Source organism: Bombyx mandarina, chromosome 04, assembly GCF_030267445.1.
Source record: "Bombyx mandarina strain Sakado chromosome 04, ASM3026744v2".
NCBI lineage: Eukaryota > Metazoa > Arthropoda > Insecta > Lepidoptera > Bombycidae > Bombyx > Bombyx mandarina.
Window position 1 is genome coordinate 5,170,925 of NC_143211.1, and position 26,524 is coordinate 5,197,448.

Consider the following 26,524-nt stretch of genomic DNA (forward strand, 5'->3'; position numbering starts at 1 on the left):
CGCTCAGGTAGAAAACACAACCGTTCAAAGCATTTTCATAACAATGCGCCCGCGGCTTTCTCGGTAAACTTTTTTGAGAGACGCGTTTGACAGACACTCCATTGTCATCCTCTGATGATGGACTAAAAACTGAATCTTTTATCGATGATCAATGGGAAAGATCGATCTGGAGTGGAGAACATCGAATTCCGCGCCTTAAATGGTACCAATTAGCTGTTGTATCTTTAGATTAAACTGAAGTACCAACCTGTATATTTTTATTAGATTTATTAAGTCACCGTATGAATTAAATATGCGTCGTAAACTTCTTTTGGAAACATTTGTTTCTGGACCTAATTAATAATATTTACTGATCTACAGTTTCTTGTGATTATAGAGACAGTCCCTACGTATAAAGTTATTATATTTTATGTATACGAAACGTGAAAACATAGAGATCTTACCTCGTATAATCGTTTTTGCATAATATCATCCCACCCTTGAAATAGAAGGATCTTCCCATGTCCGCGAGGGCTTGACCGCAGCATGTGCATTTTAGACAGCCGTGATGCCAGTATCTGTCTAGGGCGTGAAGGAGGAACCTCTCGACGATTTTCCCACCGCAGCCCGCGCATTCCTTCAGCGCCGGGTTATTGTTGTTGTGTGGATAGTCGTGCCCGTTGGCCGCGAAGGAGGCCTCCGGAGAGGACGGGTGCGGCGAGCTCAGCTCCGCGTACCCGTGGTAGTGCGGGTTCATGCTCAACGCGCTCGCTGCCAGCTTGACGGTTGGAGCGGAAACCGCTCACACCGACCACCACGACTACACGCCCTGCGCAAAACAAAAAGCCAGGTTAATTACGCATTATGAAATTTTTTTATGAATACGTATTTTCAATTTGGTTTCTAATTGGATTATTAAACTAGTAAAACAGAGCAGAGTTGCTTTGGCAAAAAAAAATTTGATGAATTAAGCCTGAATAAATACTTTTTCGTCGGAATCCTCGTTTAGGACGAATTCAAGCGTAGGCCTCTGGGTGACCGCGTTTATAAAATTTTCCAATTAGCAATTTCATACAATTAGGAAGGGGTTGAAGGTGCCAGTGGGGGTGAGTACTGAGGGTTTCGGGGCGAGGAGTGCGTCAACCTGATCCAATTAGCTCGCGGCCGGCAGAGCGACGGGACGTCTGCGCGGCCCTGTCGCCATAAAACTTAATTAAACGTTTTAAAACAAGTATTCCTTAAAGAATAATCAAGCTTATGTAGTCATAAATAACCGGATTGTCCCGCACGGAACGGGTGCCGTAATTAAGACTGCACAGAGTTGATCAAACGCACTGATTTGAAACTACCCTTCATTAACAGAGCGCGAGTCGGGCGCGGAGCTTCCGCTGCGGTGCAGAAACTAATTAAGAATAACGGACGCTTTAAAAGCGTAATTAATTTAGATTGTAATTCTATTTCTCTGAGACTAAAGCAGACAATTATTTCAGTGGCCCTCTCTTTTGGAACGATTTGCTTTGCTGGATGTAATTTGCTTAATTTCTGTGTCCGACAGGCTGAAGGATTGTAACAGTCGAAGGGCATACCAATTATATGGAGTATAAAAATATTAGGAGTTTGACTTAGTGAGCGCTTAGAGAGCTTGGAGCGCTATGACATGTCCTTCTTCAAACGAGGCTTGTGAAGAGTATTAAAGGGTAGGCAGCGGATCTACCTCTGGCATGCCTTGTCCATGAGCAACGGTAACCACTCACCATCAGGTGGGCCGTATGCTCGTCTGCATATATGTAAGGCAATTTTTTTTTTTTTTTAAATTAGTGATCTGAACAAAAAATGTATCTAAATTAGTATTTAGAAAATGGATCCGCCATGATTCTAAAAGAGATCTTTGCGATCGATACACAGCGAGTGACTGCTTACATTGCGTGAGTGCTAATGAACAACGTCGCGTGCGCAACCATCACTCATTAGGCTGCTCCTTGAAACTTATATTTTTTAGAAATAAATCTGATTTCTTGTAATAACATTTATTTCCATTTGAGTTTATTAGACAACGCTAAAACAGCTGGTTTGGTATAATTAACGGTTTCAGGTTTATTTTAAATAGCAGTTTATATTATTATTATCTATACATATAAATAAAATTGGAGTGCCTGTTTGTAATATTGAAATAGCCTCTTTTTACTACATGCATATTATGAATATATATACGGTACATACACCAAAATAACATTTTTTACAACTTTTGTCTGTCTGTTTGTTCCGGCTAATCTCTGGAACGGCTGGACCGATTTTGACGGGACTTTCACTGATAGGTAGCTGATGATATAAGGAGTAACTTAGGCTACTTTTTTTTAGACTAGTTTCGCCTCTCGGCTTCACCCGCGGTACGACAATAACCGCGGGTAACATCGCGGGACTCAGCTATTAATAAAAAAATAATATATTTCCGAAGCGAAGCGAGGGCGGGTCGCTAGTTATATTATATGATATTGCGAAATCTACGAAAATAAAAAGCCTATGAAGATATATTACAGACTATCAGGATTATCCGTTAGCCTTCATTAAAAATGATACACCAAATAGAACGAATTTTCATTTCAGTACACGGAAGACAGTTGTGCATATTTATTCAAACTTATGTCTAGCAGAGTTTCGATTTTGATTGAGTTATATTAAAATGAGTTTTGTCTGAATATGTTCAAGGTTGAAAGTCGTGCTTGTTTGTGGAGGACGCGTAACTCTGTGCGTGTTTAGGTCCGTGGGGCGGCCTGGGAACTTGGCAGGTGCCATTTTCATTATTCAAGCTCCATTGATTGGATACTTTGTTGCCGTTTAAAAATCTTATTAGCAACCGCTCGACAACAAAGCGGTTCCGCGATGAGCCTCCTCCTGGCACCCTATTTACCTGTTAAGTGTTTTTTTTTTTCAATTACAGCAATGAGCTGCAGGTTCAAAAACGTCGGAGGCGAAAGTGTAAGTCACCTTGTTAGTGAATATTTATTTACTCGTACTCTTTAGCATAAGTAAATAGCTAAGTATTTGTCAGCGACAATAACCGTGGTGACTGTACGAAATTTCATCGGGTGAATTTATATTTTTATGTTCACTCACTTTAAAAATGTTTGTATAACAAATGATGCATGCAAATCAACAGGAAATTTTCGTACATATTTTTTTCCCTACCTATTTGATGGTAGTCTTAGACTATCCCAGCTACGCCCGGACGGGTGGGTGAGCTCACGGGCTCAACCTGAGAGAATTTGCTAGCACTAGTCCTAGCTAGAGCAGTGATTCGTAGAAGCTACCACCGGATCGGAATCGAGATCTACTGAGAAGATCCGGCGAAAAACTCAGTGTGCAGAGTCTATGCGGTAGTTCACTAGTCGTCGTAATCGACGAGTTCGATGAGGAGACTTCCGTAATTTCTTCGACGGATTCATTAGAATATGTTTTAATAAGTCGTGTTATAGCGTCCGCATATTACGTAATTTTGGGAGAGCATAAAAGAAAACAGATCGGTCACTGGACTTAAGTAAAAAAAAAAAGTCTGAAGTTCAACGGCGGGGTGTCGACCGCCGCCGCCGCCGCGAATAACGTAATTAAGGCGAAACCGCTGGCGAAATTAAACGCGAAAACGGAATGAGAATGTGAGCCTAATTAGTGCGGGGGCGGAAGACGCTGCACTGGCGCCCTCTGTAGCCCCACACCCTTCGCTGCATCGCGTTTAACGACATCGCAGCAGTGTACAAGTATTAGTTAACTTTTTTAAATTAATTTGTATTTATATCCAGGAAAATAAACCTCGTATGATTTGTAGAACTGATTTATTATGTTGTTCTATTTTGATATACTCGTACGACTTTGTTTTGTGTGTAAATTCAAAAAAATTTAATTAATTGTACACGCATAGAGATTAACTATGAATTGAAACATTTTTTGTTCGACTGGGGCGATTATTTGAGTAATGTCAATTGAAATATAATCGTGATCGTGGTCGTTGTTAATCAACGTAAACAGAAAGGAAACGAGCGTGATGCAGCCGCAGGACCAAATCGAATTTGTTACCTCCCACATTCGTACTAATTAAAAAAACTGCGGACAAATTGGTGGCCACTCCTCGCTCGCGGGAACATGAAATATCAATTTCATAGACGACTCTTGCACTCAATTGATTAATTGCATTTAATAGATATCGATTTTTTTTTTGTGTTTTTGGTTTGTTCGTGAAAGATGAGAGAATTCATTAGCCTTATTAATTAATATAGCAACTTTTAAATACATTAGAACAATCCTACGGTCCACCTTGTTGTGGGAAGGCTCTGTGTATTCACAATTTTAACAATATTTTGTTCTGTTGTATTGCTATCGGACTGCCTAGGTCTATGATTAAGTTTCATAAACATTGCTTATACAAGCTTGCTGTAATACAGACCTAAATATATTTTAACTAAATAAAGCTCCAAGCTGGCCCGTTGGACCGATGACTTGCGGCGATATGCTGGGAAAGATTGGATGCGGAAGGCGGAGGATCGTTCATTGTGGCGGACTATGGGAGAGGCCTACATCCAGCAGTGGAGAGATACAGGCTGATGATGATGAAATAAAGCTCCTACAAAGGTCATCTAACGATATAATTTTCTTCTGTGTTATCGACTACACATACGAGACAAGACCAAGTACAACTAGATTCTGATTGCAAAACTTTTTAATAAAGACTGATCCAGAACCAAACCCGGGGCCATGTACAATGGACACCACACATTCGAGCGGTCACTTATTAAAGGCAGCTCACAAACAAAAGCCTATTCATTACTTTTCAATTCAAACTTTAAAATATAGAAATTCATATCTCCCAGTGAAGATGAAAGTGATACGTGGACCTTAACATTTTCTAAAACAAATTGCGTAACAACAATTATTATTTATGATAAAGTACGTGGTACTCAAACTACTTATAACATTATTAATAAATAATATGCGCTCGTATAATTTGCATATAATGACCGTTAATGAGAGCCGATTTATTCATCCGTGAGTTCCGACCTCAAAACCAGTACTTACGAGAACACAAGAACCGTTAGCTCCATGTACAGTCGATGCGAAAATTGTAATCTTATCTCGACATTCGGGCAATCATCAAACTCTAGAACACAAGCCGATCACGACTGGGGAACCGATTCACATATCCATCGCAGGTCGCATGTCATAGATGTTGTGAATTGGATTCAATTCGCGTGGCGATTCAGGGCGTGATTGTCTTGTGAAGTTTAGCACAGAAAATACTAATGGTAGTAGAATCGGCAGTAGTTTCTATATTCAATTTAGTAAGCTTCCGTGTATTTGGCGAAATCTTTCAATAGTATAACTCGAAATAAATAAATAAACAATACACTTTTCTGAAAAAGAAAACTAATACATATATAAACTAATGTATTGTGTGTTTAACTGTACTATCTCACCGACATATCTATTCACTTTCCTATGTTGATTTCGTGATAGTTACCGATGAATAATACCAATTATGGGTAATTTCATACAAAGCATGGGAATAAATAATTTCTGAGTTATAAAGTACACGATGAAAGGTGTTTTTATGTTTTCAATGCGCTTGTTATGTATACTTACTTATGAAACGTTATCGATACGAATCATGAATTGGACAGTAACATAATATTTGGATCATTACAGCTTCATTGACCGCAAACAAGTTCAAAGTGGTTTGGTTTGTATATATTTTTAGACACATTACGTTTGTGACGGCTGTCATTTTGTCGATGCCCTTTACCCTTTTGTCTGCCTAGTGTTATTCCCTTAAGTACTGAGATTTTTCTTAAAAAAATGACAGTGTTTTTTTGCTAAGATGTACATTGTCCCTATCTAGCCAGGTCATTACGGATCCTCCCGATCCATTAACGGTGCTTTTAGGTACTACAAGCACGACGCTTGCGACAAAGGGCTCGACGAGCGAATTAACCCATAGACACAGCCCACTGAGTTTCTCGCCGGATCTTCTCAGTGAGTCGCGTTTCCGATCCGGTGGTAGATTCTGCGAAACACTGCTCTTGCTAGGGTCAGTGTTAGAATCACTCCGGTTTGAGCCCCGTGAGCTCACCTAGTTAAGGTTACGCTGAAATAGCCTCTCAAGGCTATCAGCTTAGGTAGGAAAAAAATAATCCAGCCAGATTCTAGCGCATGCACTGCTTTCTTCGCATTTATATTCAACCTTGAAAACTGACGGAACCTAAACGAAAAAATTGCGGGCAGCCTTATTGTTACAACGTGTGTATATTTCAAAATTATGTTGTCGTAAATAATTCGGTCACGATACGAATAATTAGAAAAATAATTCTCATTATCGTCAAAACGAGAATAACAAAACAACTCATTTAAACAACCAAGACAAATTGTCAAGAGTGTACAAGCTCGTGGAACGTTAAACGGACCGTTTTGTCGAACATTTAATGGGCGAGGATTTGTCACCGGCGTACGTACAGGTGCGTTTGTGACGAAAAACACTTAACAACCACAGTGTACAAGTGTACGTACATTGTCTCCACGGATCGGACTCTCACGCGTAATTACTGGCAGTCGGACGTAACATTCACTAATGTCGCAGTTTGGATAAGATCTAAATATTTCTTATCGATGTTTTTTGATAACATTATTGTTAGTGATTGAAATAGTGTCGTTGTAAATTAGATTAAGAATGCTGTTCAAAAGTGTCGTGTCACCGTGAATACGAAACTACGTGTGAGATCAACACGCAACTGACCATCGTAATAAAACCATCAAGATGTTTTCATTGGACATGTGGATGGAGATATCTTATTTTTTCTCGATCAACATTAAATTGGCATATCTAAATGTTAATGTTTTTAGTACATCGGTCAGCAGAGCGCCGCGTCTCGTCACGCCGGACTGACCGTAATTGTACCTCCTCCGACAAATGTATTAAGTATTCGTGATAGCGGGGCGGGTGCGCACTATGTAATTTTCAAACATTTTGCTACACTACAAACGTTTGCCCTGGGCGAGACCTGTTGACTTTGTTGCTATGCACGAAAAAAAGGATACCTCACGTTTTCTTTTAGATTAATGGACACATTCCTATACTACCGTTGATGACGGGAGATCATCATATGAATCGTCTGAATATGAAAGACGACTATTACGAACCTTAGCAGAGATGGACACAGCCAAGTTGCTGCCTACTATGAATAACTGATTTTAAGACTCGTGAATGAACCTGATTTCTCAAAATGAACGGTGAATGAACGATGAATGAAGTGAGCTCCAATCCAAAGGTAGTGGCGGCAGTAAAATTTAGATGATGGGTTCATCTTGAGCAAACCCTCGAGAGTGTTTCTCCATGGAACTTCTCTGTGGCTAGCGTTAAATATACGAAATACATTTAGTGGCGAGAAACAAGTTTACTGAGTTTACAGAGGCGTTTAATAGAATACGAACGAATACATTTTTAAATATTACGTATAATACAGTAGTTGTATAAAAAAAACATTAAAATAACATAAAAACTAGATACTGGGAGTGAAACTTGGGTTTTCATTTATTTTACTAAGACTTCTACTCCAAATTATTATAATATATGGTTATTTATAAAAGTAAACCTGGTACCTCGTGATACCATATATACTTAAATATACATAGAAATAAACATTTGAATCAATTAGTTCTGCTAATTACTTGGTTGCGAAGTTGGGCGCCTACGCTTGCAAATTCTACTTATAAATAACAGTAATGAGTACTGATAATATGCTTAGCCTTATTGTTTTACAGAGTCAATGAACGATTTATTACTATTAAATTCTCAATTAATGATTTTTTTGTTCTGTTACACTAAATAAAACGGTAATGTTTTAGTAAATTAACAAATTTATATGTATCGTATGTTGTTAAAAAAAATGTAAAAAAAGTATGTTAAAAAAAAATGTACAGTGTGAAACATGAATACGTTTACGCTTGAAAGCAAAACATGCATTCTGCATTTTTATTTAATTTTTTTATTGCTTAGATTGGTGGACGAGCTCACAGCCCACCTGGTGTTAAGAGGTTACTGGAGCTCATAGACCTCTACAACGTAAATTGCGCCACCCACCTTGAGATATACGTTCCAAAGGTCTCAGTATAATTACAACGGCTGCCCCACCCTTCAAACTGAAACGCATTACTGCTTCACGGCAGAAATAGGCAGGGTGGTCGTGCCTACCCGAGCGGACTACATTGTTGACGTCTATAGGCTCCGGTAGCCACTTCACACGAGGTGGGCCGTAAGCTTGTTCACACCACTAAGCACTAAACAAAGGTTAACCACCTTTATAAATCTCTCTATTATTATCCTAGCTAAGTTCATTTTCCAGTTCAACGTACGCGAAAGGAAAGGCTGCTGAAAACTGACCGAAGGGTAGGTTTCGGGGAAAACTCGTGAACCTAGAGAAGAATATACATATCGACGCTTGAAAGGCAAACGAGACTAAGCGACAATGCGTGAGCTTTACAGTAGACTAATTGAAAGTTGAAATACCTGAAAACAAAATTTATTTTAACGAATTTAGCTGTAGTAGAATCTAGCTAGTAGCTGTAGGATTGAAATGATTTTAATAGACCTAGAAATATATATTTTTTGCGCATCAAATATGTTTATTGCCTATCATTTATGTATAAAGCAGTTACTGTCGCTTAGTCACGTTTGTCTTTCAAGCGTCGATATATATTAACAAAAGACAATGTAGGAAACCAATAACTAAGTCGGTATTTTATATATTTCTGCGGTTTTTAATTATATGTATGTATTATTTGATGTTGTTAAATCATGGTAAAAGTAGTTCGTGATTATATAGAAATAACCTTCCCTATAATCGAATACCTGATGTATATATGCTAAAAGTTATATTTTATGATACAATTATGAACTTTTTAAAATATCTCTTCTTCATGGTTCCTTTTCTGCTTTCTCATAAATTCTTCAATACAAATCAAATAACGTGCTTCATTATTTTTAAATCAAACTAGAATTTTATTTTTATACATTATTTTATTATACTTTTTACTTGTATTTTAATTTTAATTTTATTATACTATATTATACATTACCAGCTGTTATCTGCGGCATCGCCCGCGTGGTTAAGGGTAGGCTTTCTCATGTTTCCCGTGGCAATGAGATGTTTTTCGAGATAAAAGGTAGCCTATGTCACTCTCCTGACCTCATACTATCACTTTAAAGAACTCTGTCCGTTTGTCAATTTTCTGCTTCGTTCAAGAAGGACAAACAAACACGCTTTCACATTTATATTATTACCACGATTCTGCGTAATTTATTAATATTAACAATATTTCACAACAGAGACGAGATAATTATTTATTAATTTTAAATTGAACATAAGAAAAAAATGTTTTTTTCCTTCTAATATTTAAAACACCACCAGGTCATGTCCTTGGGCAACACTAATGTAGTGAATTAAAAATTTTATTTTTGTATTTTAATGAGGTAATTAATTTAGTCGCCGTTTTATACAAAATTGAACGGTTTTAAAATTACACACGACGAAAGTTTTTATTTTCATTAATTTTTGGGTAAGTTTAATGAACTTTGTGTTACTTTAAATAATACATTTTTCTTAAATATTAATATTAAACTCAAAACACGGCAGTAGAGCTTAAAAAGATAAGTTTCGGAAATTATTTATTATAACATAGTCTACTCTTGCTTTTTTTATTCCTCTCGATTAGTCTACTTAGACGCATGAGTCCACGGCCCAGTGATTATCGGAGTGAATATACTTTATTGCTAGCCACCTTGAGACATATAAATCACGGGGCTGTTATAAAACCGTTATCCCACTATTCAAACCGGCACACACGATTGTTTCCTGACGGAAATAAGCATACATGAAAATACGCTCATCTTAATTATTATCTTTTCCGCACTACTAGTAAAAAAAATGATAATTGAAGCTATACATACACATATGTATGTCCCCGTATTCAGGTGAAACTGTCGCCTTTCCACAAATTATTACTATTTTATCTGTCTGTATTTTAATTCGTTCATAATTCAAAAGTACAGAGCTTTTTTTTCTTAATAATTACTGGTGGCCTAAGGGGCTATTCCACCTACGCGGTGATGGGTAGGTGAGCTCACGGGCCTTACCTGAGAGAACTTCCTAAGGCAAGCCCTAACAATGCTTCGCTAAATACCGAACGGAACTGCGACGTAGAAAGCCCGATGTGTAAGTCACTGGGTTGTGTCTATGGGCTGCAGAACTGATTTTAATGAAGTTTCTGCGTTTAAATTATTATATTTATTTTGTAATCAATTATCTAAGTAGATATTGTTTGCGCAATATCTTGGGAACTAATGTTTTCCATCTCTCTATATAAAAATGAATTGCTGTTCGTTGGTCTCGTTAAAACTCGAGAACGGCTGGACCGATTTGGCTAATTATGGTCTTGAATTATTTGTGGAAGTGCAGAGAAGGTTTAACAGGTAGATAAATATGAAAATGCTCGATATTAAATAAAAATAACAATTTAGTTTTTCCTTTGATGTGCCCCCGTCGGTCTTTTATTTATCGATTGAGGCACTACGAAGTCTGCCGGGTCAGCTAGTTATTTTATAAAAATATTATTATATGAGTAAAATTATTCGTATAGTGCATGTTTCGTTTACAGTTAGAGAATAATTGGGGCGTTTGTTCTACCGTTAGGCTGTCGATGTGATGTCAACCGCGACATTTCAACGAATAACTGGACATTTTTATATATGATCCACGGAAATGTGGTTTCTTCTTATTTTAAATTGTTTTATTAATTATTATATATTGTAAGATTTATGGGAGTCGCAACCTTGATTAAAACATTAGATTTAAATTTAATTATATTTTTTTACAATTACTTTTCGGTTACTACTCGGTTTTTCGTAGCTACCGATGATTAATTTTATCTGTCTAAATTTTAGTTAAATTGGTAGCGATTACCGTCTTGGGTTTAGTAAATATGTATTTAGTAAAGTTTCATGTGCTTACACAAAGGTAACTAAACAAATATAAACAAATAACAAATATTTGTTAAACAAATATAAAAAGCTTGAGGCTTCGTTTTCGAAAGGAGCAATAACTTTACAACAATTAATATGCTAAATTGTGCAAAAATACTTATCGAGTCAATAAATTCATATTTTGTTGACCCGCATTCTAAAGCAAAGAGTGTTCCCCGTATCGCGACTCGCGGACGACTAAATTATTATTACTCGTACATTGCGTGCTGTACAAGAAACATTAAGAACAGATAAAAAATATTATAGTAGCAGTACACATCAGTAATACCACCTATCTTTGTTTTTAGGTAGATTCCTTTCACTAGATATTTAAATTAAGAAACTTTCAATAAATACGAGAATGACATTAAGAAAGAAAAAATACATATACAATTTAAAATAATGTAGATCACGGATTAAGTTCTTCGCAAAATTGTTACGTTCTAGATACGTATAATAATTTTAAAAACAAAGAGACATTTAATAACGTTCTTTCTACGATTCAGTTCATCATTCACAACCTACAATCCAATGTTTATTAATATCAGCCGATTAATTACGCTCTTTGATCAATCTCCGAGATAGCTCCGAGCTATGTTCGGATTATAAAAGGTTCAATTATAATAAATGTAGCTAATTTCAATCATATAATACTACTAATTATCTGACATTCAAACTCCTTTGTGCGGGCCGCTTAACAAATGACTCAATTGACGTTAATAGTCATCTTTTAAGGCCTTATTGTAATGAAATAATTTGGGAGTTCACGAAATTACCAAAGCAAGATCGAAAGGGTTTTGTTTTAATTGCTGTTATTTGTTCAATAAGACTTTGAGAAATGAGTATTTTTTTAGTAACATTCTTACTTGAGGATGATTTCTCGTGTCATTTTCGACATATTGAGATATTAAGAAAATTAATTCTTCTTCTTCCTAGCGTTTTTCTGGTCATGTGTCAGGGTCGCTTTCCAATTGTCCTTTACGCAGAGACATTTGGTAAAGTCTTGCGTTGCTTCGAAATTTTACCGACTTTTCCAAAATAAATGATAGATTTGTGGTATTATATGAAGTGAATGCCGTTTGACTTCCAAAACCTCGATGGGAACCATTTTTTCCAGAGCCTCGTTAGTTCGGTATCCAACAGGGTGCACCGCGAGCAGGTGAGGTTGGCTAGGGCCCGTAAGTTGTTAGTCGGTCCCCTTACAAAATTAGTAAATCCCCTGAAAAAATTAATATATGTAATACATATATAAAACAATCACATCGATGTGATAAGAGATTACTGTATCAGTCATTTACATTTGATAACTTAAACCGATTTAATTTGTGATAGCAAAATTTTCGGAATACAATATAGTGATTGAATAATCATTTGAGTTGTCTTTCACATAGTAAATTTATTAATTATTACGTTGTTTTCATTATTCGTTGACAAAGAAAGTTTGAAATGCCCTAAAAGAAACAGAATATTGTGCTGTTACGTTTAATTAATTAGTAAAAAAAAGCTTTCCCACAAACGGTATAAGGGATATTTTTAATCGCTATATTTTGATTACGAACTCATTAGAGACGACCCGAGGCGGCGATGTCATTCTAAACAAAATACTTTCGTTGTTGAACTAATTAAAGTACCTTTTGTTGCGCCTAAAAACAAAATTACGACTATTCTAATAATTGCTACCCGTGTACATTTCAAGTAATTATTTTTATACTGTGGGATTGTATTTCTAATTTACTTACGTTTGTACGAACCGAATTGTCACTTCTTTTCTGTAAAACAATTATGAACAGAAATAAGTTTATGTTGTTTTGTTTAGTAAAATGCACCAATAGTTAATAATTTTTTTCCTATTATCATTTTGATTTCGTCAATTTCTGTTCAGGGTTAATTATCAGGTATAAATTAATCATAGAATGAAAGCAACATAAATAAATTGATAATTGCAATAGTACAACTCAAACTCAACTTAAATGAAGAAAAACTATTTATTGTGGCGTAATTACAATTGCAAGAAGAAAAATTAAAGTTATTTGTTTAAGATACAGCTTGAAATTCGATACCTATAATTAATTAAGGTATATTTTTTAAATGTTTGTTTGTTTTTTTTTTATTGCTTAGATGGGTGGACGAGCTCACAGCCCACCCGGTGTTAAGTGATTACTGGAGCCCATAGACATGTACAATGTAAATGTGCCACCCACCTAAAGCCTGTTTATTCTGAACCTAGTTTTTTTCTACCTACGTAATCGTTGGTAATCTGAGGGGTTATTTCAAATACGCGCGGACGGGTAGGTGAGCTCAGGGTGCTCAATCTGAGAGAACTTTCTATCACTACCATAGCAAGAGCAGTGCTTCGCGAAATCTACCACCGGATGGGCGATACATTTAGTGCGTTGTGTCTATGGTTTGGTTGCTAGTCGAATTCTTCGTCGCATTCGACGAATTGGACGAGAACGGTGACCAGTGCTTGGAGTTATGCCAGGTAATTTTTTACATAAATATATTATTTAGAGTATCTGATAAGCGGAAACTTCAAAGGGAGTAGCTTGTTTATTTTATTAGTCGACCATAATTTAGAAATCTCATTAAATTTAGTGATAGTGGTTGCTTCAGCGCTTCAAACAACATTATGTGGAAATTTTTGAAAACGGTCTTTTTTGTGGAGATTCGTCAGTATATTATGAGAATAATTGATAAATAAAAGATGGACTTTAATGAAATTCACCAAAAATAAAAACAAGCTGTCGTTCAATCGACTGATATATTTTAATTTGTTTTTTTCATTAAAAATTCAAACTACTGAGACAATTTCAATATAATTTCCAAGGGACCAGTCTAAAAGTATTATTATTTTAAATAAAATCAATTTCCAAATTCGTTCAAAAATTATGGAGTTTTTACCTCAGTTTTGATTAACTCAAAACTTTTTCATTTTCTAAACAAAAAAGTATAATAGAATTGGGAACCTCCTACTGTTTCGAAATTGGTCATAATCAAACTAGCTATTTATTACATTTATTCTTTCTATCATCATTATTATTTCTGCTATGTATGCACGTATCAAACTCGTTAAAAAGTCAATCAGTATATACTCGTAATACATACAGGCATAAGAATTTACGAAGAATTTTATAAGATGTCTTCAATAAAGTTGTCGCAGTTGCCGTTGCTTCCATTATGTTTTGTGTTCATTTTTTCATATTTTTTATTCCTTCCGTATTATTTAATGTCACGTTACGTTTATTTTGTGTTACAGTCAGTCAAAGAGGTTATCAGCAGAAGGAACACTAGATAAAATCATATTTAATTAACCTTGAACACTGTGTTTTGGATTATTCCATTGTATAAATATATTTAATGAAAAATAACTTTGGCGACAATTAGTATGAAATTATCCGTTACGTAAATACATTTTATTAAGGAAATGTTTTTGTATTGAATTATTTATTTGTGTAACTAGATTAATATTAATAGTTTTGTGCACTGCTGATATACCTTTAGCTGGTATGTCTTTAATAATGAAATAGTGAATCGATGTTAGCGTAGAAAAATTAAAACCAAAAATATATTTATGAATGATATCCATAGAAACATACAGATAGAAGCAATGAAAAAAACACCCAACTCGCCTTACCATTAAAATTTTGTATTATACAAAAAATAATGTAGATGATCTAATTACTATTTTTAATTTTTGATTCGATAATTTACCTTTGGAAAAAAATGAAACTAAGTCTAATAAAAACAAAATATGCACCCTCTGAGTGTGTGTCACGGTTCAACGCGTATTTGATGAGGGCATTAAGTTGTATTAAGTACTATTTTATCGTCGGTCGGATAAACGTCGGCTTTTGATGGACATTTGATTTGCAGCGTGACAGCCATGTTGCCAGGTGGCCTCTCGGCTCATATGTGTACAGGGTTTTTGTAAATCATACTAACATATACATACATCTAAAAGTTTGTATGTTTGGATGCTTGTTACTCCATCAAAACTGACTAAACGAATTTAGATAAAATTTCGGACAGACAGTTAATACAATGGATGCATTTGACTAGGAGATGTATGGAAATGGTAGTGTAAGGTAAAAGGGGAAGAAGTCGACCGAAGAAGACATGGATGGAGTGTGCAATTGGCAATATCAGAGTGTTGAGATGACAACTGATAGAGGAGAATGGAATAAAAAAATTCGCTGGGCCGACCTCACTTCGTGAGATAAGATAGAGATAAAGAAGAAGAAGATTTTATACAATGGATAACAAATAGGATTTTTTTATGTACATGACTCGGGCAACGGATCTACAAATCGAGTAGACTAGAGAGTAGCACAAGCAACTCCTTATCCCATTCCGGGAAAATGCGACGCGTTTCAATTCTATTAATTACAAATACTAGGCAGGTGAAACCATGGATATAACCTATGCAGGTGGAAACGTGGTATAGTTATTGTATACATTTTATTTTATTTTTTTATTGCTTAGGTGGGTGAGCTCACAGCCCACCTGGTGTTGAGTGGTTACTGGAGCCCATAGACATCCGCAACGTAAATGCGCCACCCACCTTGAGATATAAGTTCTAAGGTCTCAAGTAAGTTACAACGGCTGCCCCACCCTTCAAACCGAAACGCATTACTACTTCACGGCAGAAATAGGCAGGGCGGTGGTACCTACCCGTGTGGACTCACAAGAGGTCCTACTACCAGTAATTATGCAAATTATAATTTTGCGGGTTTCATTTTTATTACACGATATTATTCCTTCACCGTGGAAATCAATCGTGAACATTTGTTGAATACATGTTGAGTATATGTATTTCAAAATCTAAATTAGCCCGTGTGACAACTTTGGTGTAATCAATACTCCTCTCATTCTGATGTTTACAACTTCATAACCAATATACCAATTACCATTATTGAAGCAAAGGTTTCAGGTTTCAAAACGATACTTAGCTTTTTCTAAGTAAGTTTTTCTGTAACAGATAAACCGTGTCTGATAAACCAAGAAGGTAACGTTGTACACGTATCTTTTCTACGTACAACTGGCTGTGTTATCGTTCGAGTTATTTATTTTAGACAAACGTATCACACTCGGAACAAATGCCTAGTTTGTTTGGACCATAACAAATCTGTTTAACTACGTTTATTTTTTATTGTTACACGAAAATGTCGCGCGCTTCTAATAATTTATAACCAAGTTTTCTATTTTGATTTTATTGGTAATTTAAAAAGATTTACGAGGTTGAAGTGTTTCTATTCCTTGTGCGACGCTGATGACGATGAAAGGTGTGGGATGGAACGTCCAAGCATTTTTTTAAAGCTCACTTCTTATATTCCTTTAAAATGATATCTGTAAATCATGTTAAATTTGTAAAATGTAAAAAACACGTCTACCGCACTAACATCCGACATTTGTAATCTCTACTTTTATTTTTTTTAAAAGTCAAGATTTAAAACAAACAACATGAACATAAATCTAGGAGTTGTAATGAAGCGTTATTGGTGCGATAATAAAAGCTAAATTGATTAGCGGTGGTCCGATTCAGGTAGACGACATTCCAACCTCACCCCTGCGTAAACTTCAACGCTGACTAAAGACGTTACGGTACCGAAAAGAAATTATTACAATTTCGTTCAAAAAAGCTGCATACATTTTTAACACGTATACTTTATTAACCTTATCGTAAGGTAACTCAAATACATGGCAAAAACGGGATACCTAATTTCGTTCAGTTTGCAAATGTGTTGTTAACATTTGATATGAATAGTGAAATTATGATTGTAAATTATATTGGCGTAGCCCTCGATAAATGTAAATGAAAAATTGAAATAAAAAAATTACTGCACCAAACGTGTAAAACTTAATTTTCTTCCGCATAATTGAATGTAAGGAATGTAAGTAAAATTCAAAAGATCTCAATTGTGGATCTGTTACAATATTAAGCTATCTACTTGTGTCATTTCAACTTATAAATATAACCTGAGCGTAGTACGCAGTACATTGGAATTGCGTCGCTACTAAATTAAACCTGTTTTCCATTCTCCGACCGCTTGGTGAGCGTTAAAGCTAACGTACACCAGAACTGAGATCACGAGGGGACAACGGAATGTTTGTCATATTTTTAAACATCCCGGAATTAATAAAATGAGCTCCCATAATACATTTATACTACGTAGAAATGTTGAGTTGTCTCAGTCAGGTAGAATTTCGTAGCGTGTGAATAAATTTTTCCAGCAAGTGTTTTGGAATGTTTCAAACATCTATACGATGGTGTCAAGATGCTCCTATTAACGACTATTCATACCACTGCGACAAAATCCCTTTTACTTAAAGGCGTATCAGAGTTATATTGCATGCATTACCTGTAACGGAAATATACAAATTATTTAAAAAACAGTTTTTAATTTATGCAACATATGTGTGACACAGCGATTTATTTTAAAAAGAATACGTAAATAAATTTTAAATTTAGACAGTTATTTTTTATTTATTGAATATTTATTTAGTGTTGTCTGATTGTTAAACTTAGAGGTAAATTTATGTGATTACGGTTAGTACAATTCAGGCTATATTAGGTATAAGACATTACTATTCTCAAATAAATTACTGGTGGTAGGACCTCTTGTGAGTCCGCGCGGGTAGGTACCACCACCCTGCCTATTTCTGTCGTGAAGCAGTAATGCGTTTCGGTTTGAAGGGTGGGGCAGCCGTTGTAGCCATACTTGAGACCTTAGAACTTATATCTCAAGGTGGGTCGCGCATTTACGTTGTAGATGTCTATGGGCTCCAGTAACCAGTAACACCAGGTGCGCTGTGAGCTCGTCCACCCACCTCAGCAATAAATAAATAAATAAAGTGTTAAAGTCTGTCATAGATTATCTGAGGTTATGGTAACCCTAATATTAGTTAATATACAAATGTCGAAGCGTGTTACATAAAACGTCAAGAGAGAATCAGTGTAGCTGCGCAGACGCATGACTCAACGGAGGGCGAGGTGAAAATAGGCGTAAAATTAATATCAGATCAAGGCTGCAATCAAGTAGCGTCCGGTCCGCCGGTCCGGGTATTTTTATAGCGTAGAACAAATATACACCTGTTAATGAGCGTATACTGTTACCATGGAAACCGGTTTAACATAATTTCAAACGAAAGTTTGTGTATCCAATAACTAAATCAATGCATGATTCGGCTTCTACGCGACGTCACTGGGTACGGATGAAAAAAACTTTAATATTCATTTTTATTATCTGCGGTGGAGCTCGGTGACCATTTTATTGGACGAACGCGTGGGCGCGTATGCCTACAAACTATAAATTTAAGACCCATAATAAAAATACTACTACTAACGCGTTTCCTACACTTTGATTTGACCTGTTTATATAGATCAAAGCAGTGAAAGATAATGTTTGTCTAATCTTCAATCATAACTTCGTTGAATTCTGAGAATGGGCAGCTTCATTCTTGTCTGTTTTACTGTTTATCATTTAGTAGGTAGCGTCGAACACCCCGCGGGCCTGATTATCAACTTATTAGTAATGCTGAGTGTAGCAATAGCACTGTTTGGTTGGCCTCACTATGAAACTTTTTTTTTATTGCTTAGATAGGTGGTCGAGCTCACAGCCCACCTGGTGTTAAGTGGTTACTGGAGCCCATAGACATCCACAACGTAAATACGCCACCCAACTTGAGATATAAGTTCTAAGGTCTCAAGTATAGTTACAACGGCTGCTCCACCCTTCAAACCGAAACGCATTACTGCTTCACGGTAGAAATAGGCAGAGTGATGGTACCCATCCGCACGGACTCACAAAAGGTCTTACCACGAGAACCTTTATTAAGGTTTAAATCTATCTAAAAAGAGTTGAATTAAGGATCAATGTAAAAGTGACAAGTGTACTAGGCGTTCTTAATTGATTGTTTTTCGGCGATTCGCTTTCGAACGTGATGTAGAAACGCGGTGGCAGCCAGGCTCGTGCCGAACATGGACTATCGCGTGAAGGCATCCCGGTCACATGAATGAACGCCGATCTGACTTCCATTCAACCAGTTTGGTTACGCACTGATTGCCGCTTACCCACTTTTAATCTTATCTACTATACGACTTCGAAGTGCCACGTGAATATAAACGAACGGACCGACGAGAATTTCGACCGTGCGTCTCGTCCCAAAAAACTCTACGTTGCATCGCCTTCTTTTCATTCACACCTTTTTATAGTGTTCCTGGTGAATGAAGTCGTGTCCGGGTTAATTATTGAATTTCGATGATTCGTAACGAATATCGATGAGCCGGAAGCCTACCAGCGCAGGCGATTGCGTCGGGCGATCACATTCCTACGATCGGAAAGTAATTTTATGGTTTTTAAATGTTACTTTTTACGTCCCATTGAATTACGTAGTAAACTGGAAGTTGTTTAGGAAGAGAAAAAAAGAAGACTATAAATCGTGCATTTTCATTTTTAATTCACGCTCATCGAGCTCAAGCCATTAATTACTTCACAGTCACTGTAATTTGTCTGCAATTTAATATCATCTTTTTAATATGAACGGACGACAAACAGAACTACAGTTTGTTAGTCGTAGGGTGGATATTAGACGGGCATTATAAAACGAATCAGTGGTAATAACGCAGGGGATCTAATTAAATTGCCGCCGATAATAATGGCACTCGGTCTCCCCTAGCAGAGCCCCCGACATTTATTATTCGTGCAACAGAATTTCGGGACATAGTACCTGAACGTTACGGAATAATACAAAGAATTACAAAGTGATTTTTAGGATTGTTGTTACTTTAAAAAAAAAACGTTTGACGCAGCCCTAGATTAAATGTAAACAATTTAAAACAAACTGTAAAGTGGAACGAGGACGCAATTAAAGGGCTTCTCGCGCGCAACTCACAAATTGTCTGAATAAGATATTGGCAATGAAATGTACTTTACATCTTCACATGCCTATTGTAATAGCTTACACATAAACATTTTCATTTGAGAAATAAAGGCGTATTTGTAAAGTTTTCATTTTTGTTAAATATTTCACATCCATTGCTCGCGATAGATTTAGGTTGAAATGCAATTCACGATTCAAACGCTCACCTTTATATTGTTGTATCTCCATTTCATTGCTCGCTAGGGACTACATCTGCTTGCCCGTTCCCCGTGATCCCCCCACCTCTCTCCCCTACTCCACGTCCATTAGTGTTTTGTGAATGATTTAAAAGCTCTTTCGGATAACTACTCTGTAAGTGAGTAATTTAAGACTTGCTTCCCATTTTATCAGTGCTCCCCAAATTTGAGTGCGCATTAAAATATTACACTGTATTACTGATGGTTGAGTGAGGTAAATATTCTATGTTTAATTCGTATAATTTGGGAAAATTGATGCAATACGTGCAATTGACGTCTGGCACGACATCCCTCTAGTTTAACTTTTTTGTAAAATTGGTTTTTATTATAGTTTACATTTTTGCTTTATGTTTTCATTATGTTGCATATATTCATTGTAGGGACAAATTTATCATTCGCTAAACATGATTTATTTTACGTCAAAATTACGTCGCCAAGAAAAACAAGATTTTAGATTTTACAAGTATAATTGGCGGTTTTACTGCTAAATGGTGAATGGAGAATTATTAATTGTAGAACGTGCTTATAAATTCAAATATACTAATTATTATAAGTGTGCGGGAATAATGAATAATAAGCAAAACACATGCATATTCATACGTTTCTCAATTTAATATAAAAATATAATTCACCTATTAAATAAATAAAAATTATATAACGTTAGATATATTAACATAGTCAACATAATATTAATATGGACATTAATTATGTTTGGTTACAAGAGTTAAAACAAAAAAAGATACAAATTATTGTTTACATACAGGGATAGGAAAGCGGAAGTAAATCTGTCATCTGTGGGGCGTAAACAATGCTCGGGACGTAGGTGCATGGTAATGAGAGTTATGGTAATTCATCGGCGGGGATGGAACGGTAATGATAAGATAACGCTTTTGTTGAGCTCGACCCGGAGATACGGCTCATGGACCGCGCTCACAGAAAACCGACCAAATCATTTTTTTATGTGAAAAATTACAAAACACAAAACAAGACTTTACACTTAAAGCATTTTATTCGAAGGCGAGTGCCACGGGGTCAACGACCGGGGGGTACTGTTGTTATGAAAGTTGGAAACTTTCAATGAGCGGTTACAATCTGGTTTTCAATGGCACACTTAATGTAAAATCGTAATATTGCAACGCTTTTCGATGCGTCTAATGTAATTAAAAGGTTTGATGGATCTTGAGTATCATAATCTTTTGTGTTTTGTAGCTAAATGATAGCTGTCAGCGCACTTCGACAATAGAGGAGATTGGAGTAAATTGACGGATAAAAATAAATTTATCCTCGTATGTGTAGTTAACGAGGCACGCAGCGGGACACCCCGGCCCCATCTGTTTCCCCTTCAGACTAACTGACGCCAATTCCCATTATTATTATAATCGTGAAAATATAATTCATAGGATTTGTAAGCAAGTAAATAAATTTAATGTGAGACAAGTAGCTTATAATTTTAATTGGGATTGGATTGCTATGCTTTGTGAAGTAATTGAAATCTGTTCGGTGGTCGTGTTGTAAAGCTTTATGTAGCCAGAACTAATTAACTAGGATGGAAAGAGATCAAGGACGCAGTCTAATGCGTTGGTCTGACCAGGTCTAGCACCATCCTTAAACATTCCACCCGATGCTATCAGAGACGCCAAAGACACGATGAGATGACACAACACCGTGAGTACGAAACTCAAGGTTTTGTTTACTGGTGGTAGGACCTCTTACTCGTAAGGGTAGTAAGTAGGTAAGGGGTAGGCACCCTGCCTATTTCTGCCGTGAAGCAGTAATGCGTTTCGGTTTGAAGGGTGGGGTAGCCGTTGTAACTATACTTGAGACCTTAGAACTTATATCTCAAGGTGGTTGGCGCATTTACGTTGTAGATGTCTATGGGCTCCAGTGACCACTTATCACCAGGTGGGCTGTGAGCTCGTCCCATCTAAGCAATAAAAAAAATCATGGATCACGATCCTCAAACATGAGAAGCACCACTGAAGGCAGAGGATGTAGTTAGAACATAAATATTCGAAGAAAAACTTTCTAGTAACTAGATCAAAGAATTTGATGTTTAACGGGTTTGTTATCTTCTAATATGCTAAGTGGTCAAAAATATCACAGTTTGATTATTCTTATTTTATGTTTTGAGATATGAGGTTGGAGTCTCTATTGTATTGCAATAGCGACTGTGCTATCGATACCAATGGATCTTTCGCGGTAGTAATAAGCAGAATGATAGAACCTAACCCACGCGCTCCAAAACGTCTCCCAACAGTAAATAATACAATAAATACGCAGATTTATAAATTTTACGATACTTCATAGGAGCATTCAATACACGATTTAAGGATTCGTAATCATTACGATTGAGATTCATGTCTCATTTTTGCATTCTTGACCTTTATAATTTTTTTTAAACGACTTCACAAAATGAGGAGGTTCTCAACTTTGGTGATACTTATTTTATTCTAAAGCTGGCGCTTCTCATGTGCATCCATTTAACTTTTATCAAGTTTTAACCGGTTTTTGAGTTATCCTTAATGCATATTTAATTTAATTTGACTAAATCGATATAATCTCATTTTATTCTGTTGAGGTTAGTTTCCTTTTTTGTTAGAATTTCGTATTATTATAACATACAATAAATGTGTCGTAATAATATATTGTTGAACTTCTACTATTTCTGTATTGAATTTAACATTCGATTCATGAGAATTCGACCAGATATTGCGTAGCGCGTGCTAGTTACCACGTAATACAACAAAAATGCGCGAATATGGAAAATTCAATGTCATTCGCGTACCATGAATTATTACTTTGAAAAGAATATCTTCACGGTTATCTCTTTAATTAGTTCAGAAAAAACATGGTCTTGAAATATGTTTGACTCAATTCTGTTTAAGGTAGTAAGTAAAATTGGCGTAAAAATTACAGTTTTTGGCGTATGTATTATCATCCTTTTAGTGTTACCACTAATAATCTAATAATATTTGAACAAAATGTTTGCCGAGGTTTCTTTGTAAGTGTATACCTAAAATATTACAGGTAGATTTTTGTTTACATTAGCGTTCGTTTACAGAGAATGAGTTATAAGTATTGCGAGAGGCGGATGTGATAGATAGAGAGGTTTTTCAAAATAACATTACCGTTTATTACCCTGAACCTCAGAGTCAACTTTAGCTCTGAATGAAAATACTTATGTAAAAATCGAAATCGACGTTTTCCTATTCTCCTGGCTACCCTCCGCCGTATCTGGAGCGATGTAAAAGTTTATTCAAAAATAGCTCCTTAATAAATGTTGCTAATGAAGACAGCCACGCCGGCTGCTTAACGGATAGGCCTCCTTGAAGACCACGGTTGAAAAAAAGGACATGTAATAGTGTTCCGGAAACACAGTAGAAGGCAATTTATTCCAAGGGAATCCGCGTGGAAGAAAATCGAAAAAAACGATCGTAATTGTAGAGGGTTCCTAATTTTTTTTATAATAATATTTGAAATTTAAAAAGCGAAGGGAATTATAATGGTACATAAATATAGATAATGTCATTTTTCAAAGAGGTTGTCAGTGTATAAGTTGGTATGGGCAAAACGTAATCCGCGGCTCCGCATATAGATCACATACTTTAACAGTGTTCTTTTGCACTGATAACGGTTTATCAATTGAATTTGCGGACACACCTCACTTTGCGTACATATTATTTTTAAAAAGATTACGAAAAAAAAAAACTGTTAGTATCTCTCTAGGTTTTCTGACTACGGCAAGCAAACGAATCCGTGACATTATAATCGAATCCGTCGATATTAGGCTGCTACTGATATATAAATCACAATGAAAGTACCGCCTTCACGCAAAGCAGAATGCATTATTGCTTCGCATTAGGAATAGGGACAGTAGTATCTTTGCGAGCTTTAAAGGTACCGCCCAATTACTTAAGACAAAAATGAGTGGATTAGTAATTAAGTATTTAGGTGGAAAAATTTATGTAGACATTGTTGCTAAGGATTGGCGGTATTGAGGTTAGATATACTACTGGAGCTAACCAGCTCGGTTTACTTAATAACCAAGCATGCCATAATCGTAAAGATCCTCTGAACTATGGAACACTAACTTAAGATCCAATTGTAGTCAAAACAGGTACTTTCATTTTCCAATTTCAAGAAATATAAAATGTTAATATATTTGTTTTATATTTAATCTAGTCAAGGATAATTTAGCGAGCCTAATTACCGCCTCCTCTGTAGTCAAGCTAATATGTATTTTATTACAATGTGCCTTATTTAATAAACTATGAAGTGTAGCAAAGGTTTTTGGATCAGCCTCGTTAAAACTTCATGTCTCGCGGTACTTTAACGAGTTCATGCTTCTTTTGTGATTTTAGACGCACTCTCACATTTAATTTACACGTGTCGGATATTTGGAAGTTGTACCGTAAGTTCGCATAGCTAAAATAATTTTGGTCGTTGGCTGACTTTTTTCCTCATCACTCAACTAATGACATATTTATTAGTCGAACAAAACTAAAATATATTTAGAATAAAGGAAATTATGAGCGTTTTGATTTAATCATCAAACAGAGTACATTATATTGAATAAATACGTCACCATAACATACACCATAGATACACGAAAGTTATATTTGCGGGACAGCACCACCCACCCGTCCATCCCCGTCACAAACTAAGCGTTTATAATTGAGAATTTCATGCGCCGCTTAAAAGTATTTTTTTAGTACACGTTACTTTTCTCTTATATACTAATATAATAATTATTATACATAGCTTCGAAGCTGGAAAGTGCCTGGATTCGGGCGAGCCTTGGGGGAGGCCTATGTCCTATGCCCAGCAGTGGATATATGTGGGTTGATAGTTAGAGAGTCTAAAATTTCAATAGGAGAATTCAAGAATATTTTTACAAATTCGGAGTACGATAAATCTTCATCGCCAGAACTGTTATTCGTCATTGTACCATTTTCCATAATTGAACTAGAAAATCAGCTTAATTAAGTCGAGTTTAGGGAAACGATGACTGTATATCATTTGGTCGTCTGGATAAGAGGGTTATTGTGTCGCCCCGCTTTTTCTAAGAAGCGTTCCGACGCTGTCTTCGAATACTTACGGATTGATACTAAATTGTAGTTCGTCGTGAACACCTTCATCGATGACATCGTCATCGTTGTTGTTTTATTATTAACAAGTTTAATATTAATGATCAAATGTTTTCACCGATGTAACGGGTTTACTTATCTGCCGTTCAAGGCCGGAGATCACTTAATAATGGCTTCGAATCATCACGGCTTAGCTCACAAACTTAAATGTGATAACATAGTATGTTTAGTGATTTAATAGGCACTGTCATTCAAAACCACTTATCATAATGTATGCTGATTGTCTGCAACCGTTCGATTGAGCCATAAAATGTAAATTTGTTTAGAAATGTATATTTTGTTGGACATAGAATAGGCCGATATAATAAATTGTTGTTGATTTACAACTTAATTTATTGATTTAACATATTATGTTAGTTGTTGTATGTTGTTAAACCCAACAATTTACATTCATTTGGTAACAGACTTCTGTTCTTTCTTGTTTTAAATATGTGTTTACAAGTTTGTGCCAATGGCAATGAAATATCTGCGTATTTACTGGCGGTATGCAGTAAATAGGCAGATATTTTATGGACATGTCTACCTATTATGAGACTATACCGATCGGATTTATTGGATTTTCTTTAGTATCTGGTAATGGATTGTTGGTAATATCTGTAATATTGTATGTTATATAAATATTATATTACTATAATAATATAGGTGCGAGTTCGACATCTCAAAATGCACGACCCCATTAATTTTGTGGTATCTATATATTAATACGTGAAGCAAAAACTTTGTATCCCTTTTTACGAAAATTGCGCGGACGGAGGAGTATGAAATTTTCCACACTTATAGAGAATATAGAGTAGAAGTGCACAATGCTAATAATTTTTTTAAATAATGCATAAAAGATACATTAAATCAATAAAGAAAACATTACACACACTATATATCATGTATTTGACGCAACACGCATGCATACTATTTATTAATGTCAAACTTTTGTTCTTGACGTATGTGGTCAAATTGAGAATAGATTAAATATTGTTTGTCTTTATTAATATTTTTTTATAGTGTAGCCTTGGCGAAATTTGTGATTATAGAAGTATAAAATACAATCATAATAGTGTACAAACTTATAATTCCAATTAATTATAGTCGAATTTCGACTACTGCGGGACCACTAGTCTAAGGTTAATACCTAATTAAGTAAACAAATATAATAAATATGCCTAGAAACCTTTTTGTAAATTAATAAAACATTATGTCACATGCACTTTTGTAATTGACAAAATTTATGA

General features: G+C 35.8%; 1 protein-coding gene across 2 annotated transcripts in view; it reads right to left on the minus strand.

The window, feature by feature from the left end:
• Positions 1-26,524, minus strand: part of LOC114245891 (LIM domain transcription factor LMO4) — a 174,323-nt gene that overhangs the window by 77,071 nt on the left and 70,728 nt on the right. For both annotated transcript variants that reach the window (XM_089740215.1, XM_028178197.2), the window contains exon 2: positions 444-808. In XM_089740215.1, the coding sequence (XP_089596341.1) occupies positions 444-736 (293 nt within the window). In that variant the 5' untranslated portion in view covers positions 737-808. The remainder of the gene's footprint in view (positions 1-443; positions 809-26,524) is intronic.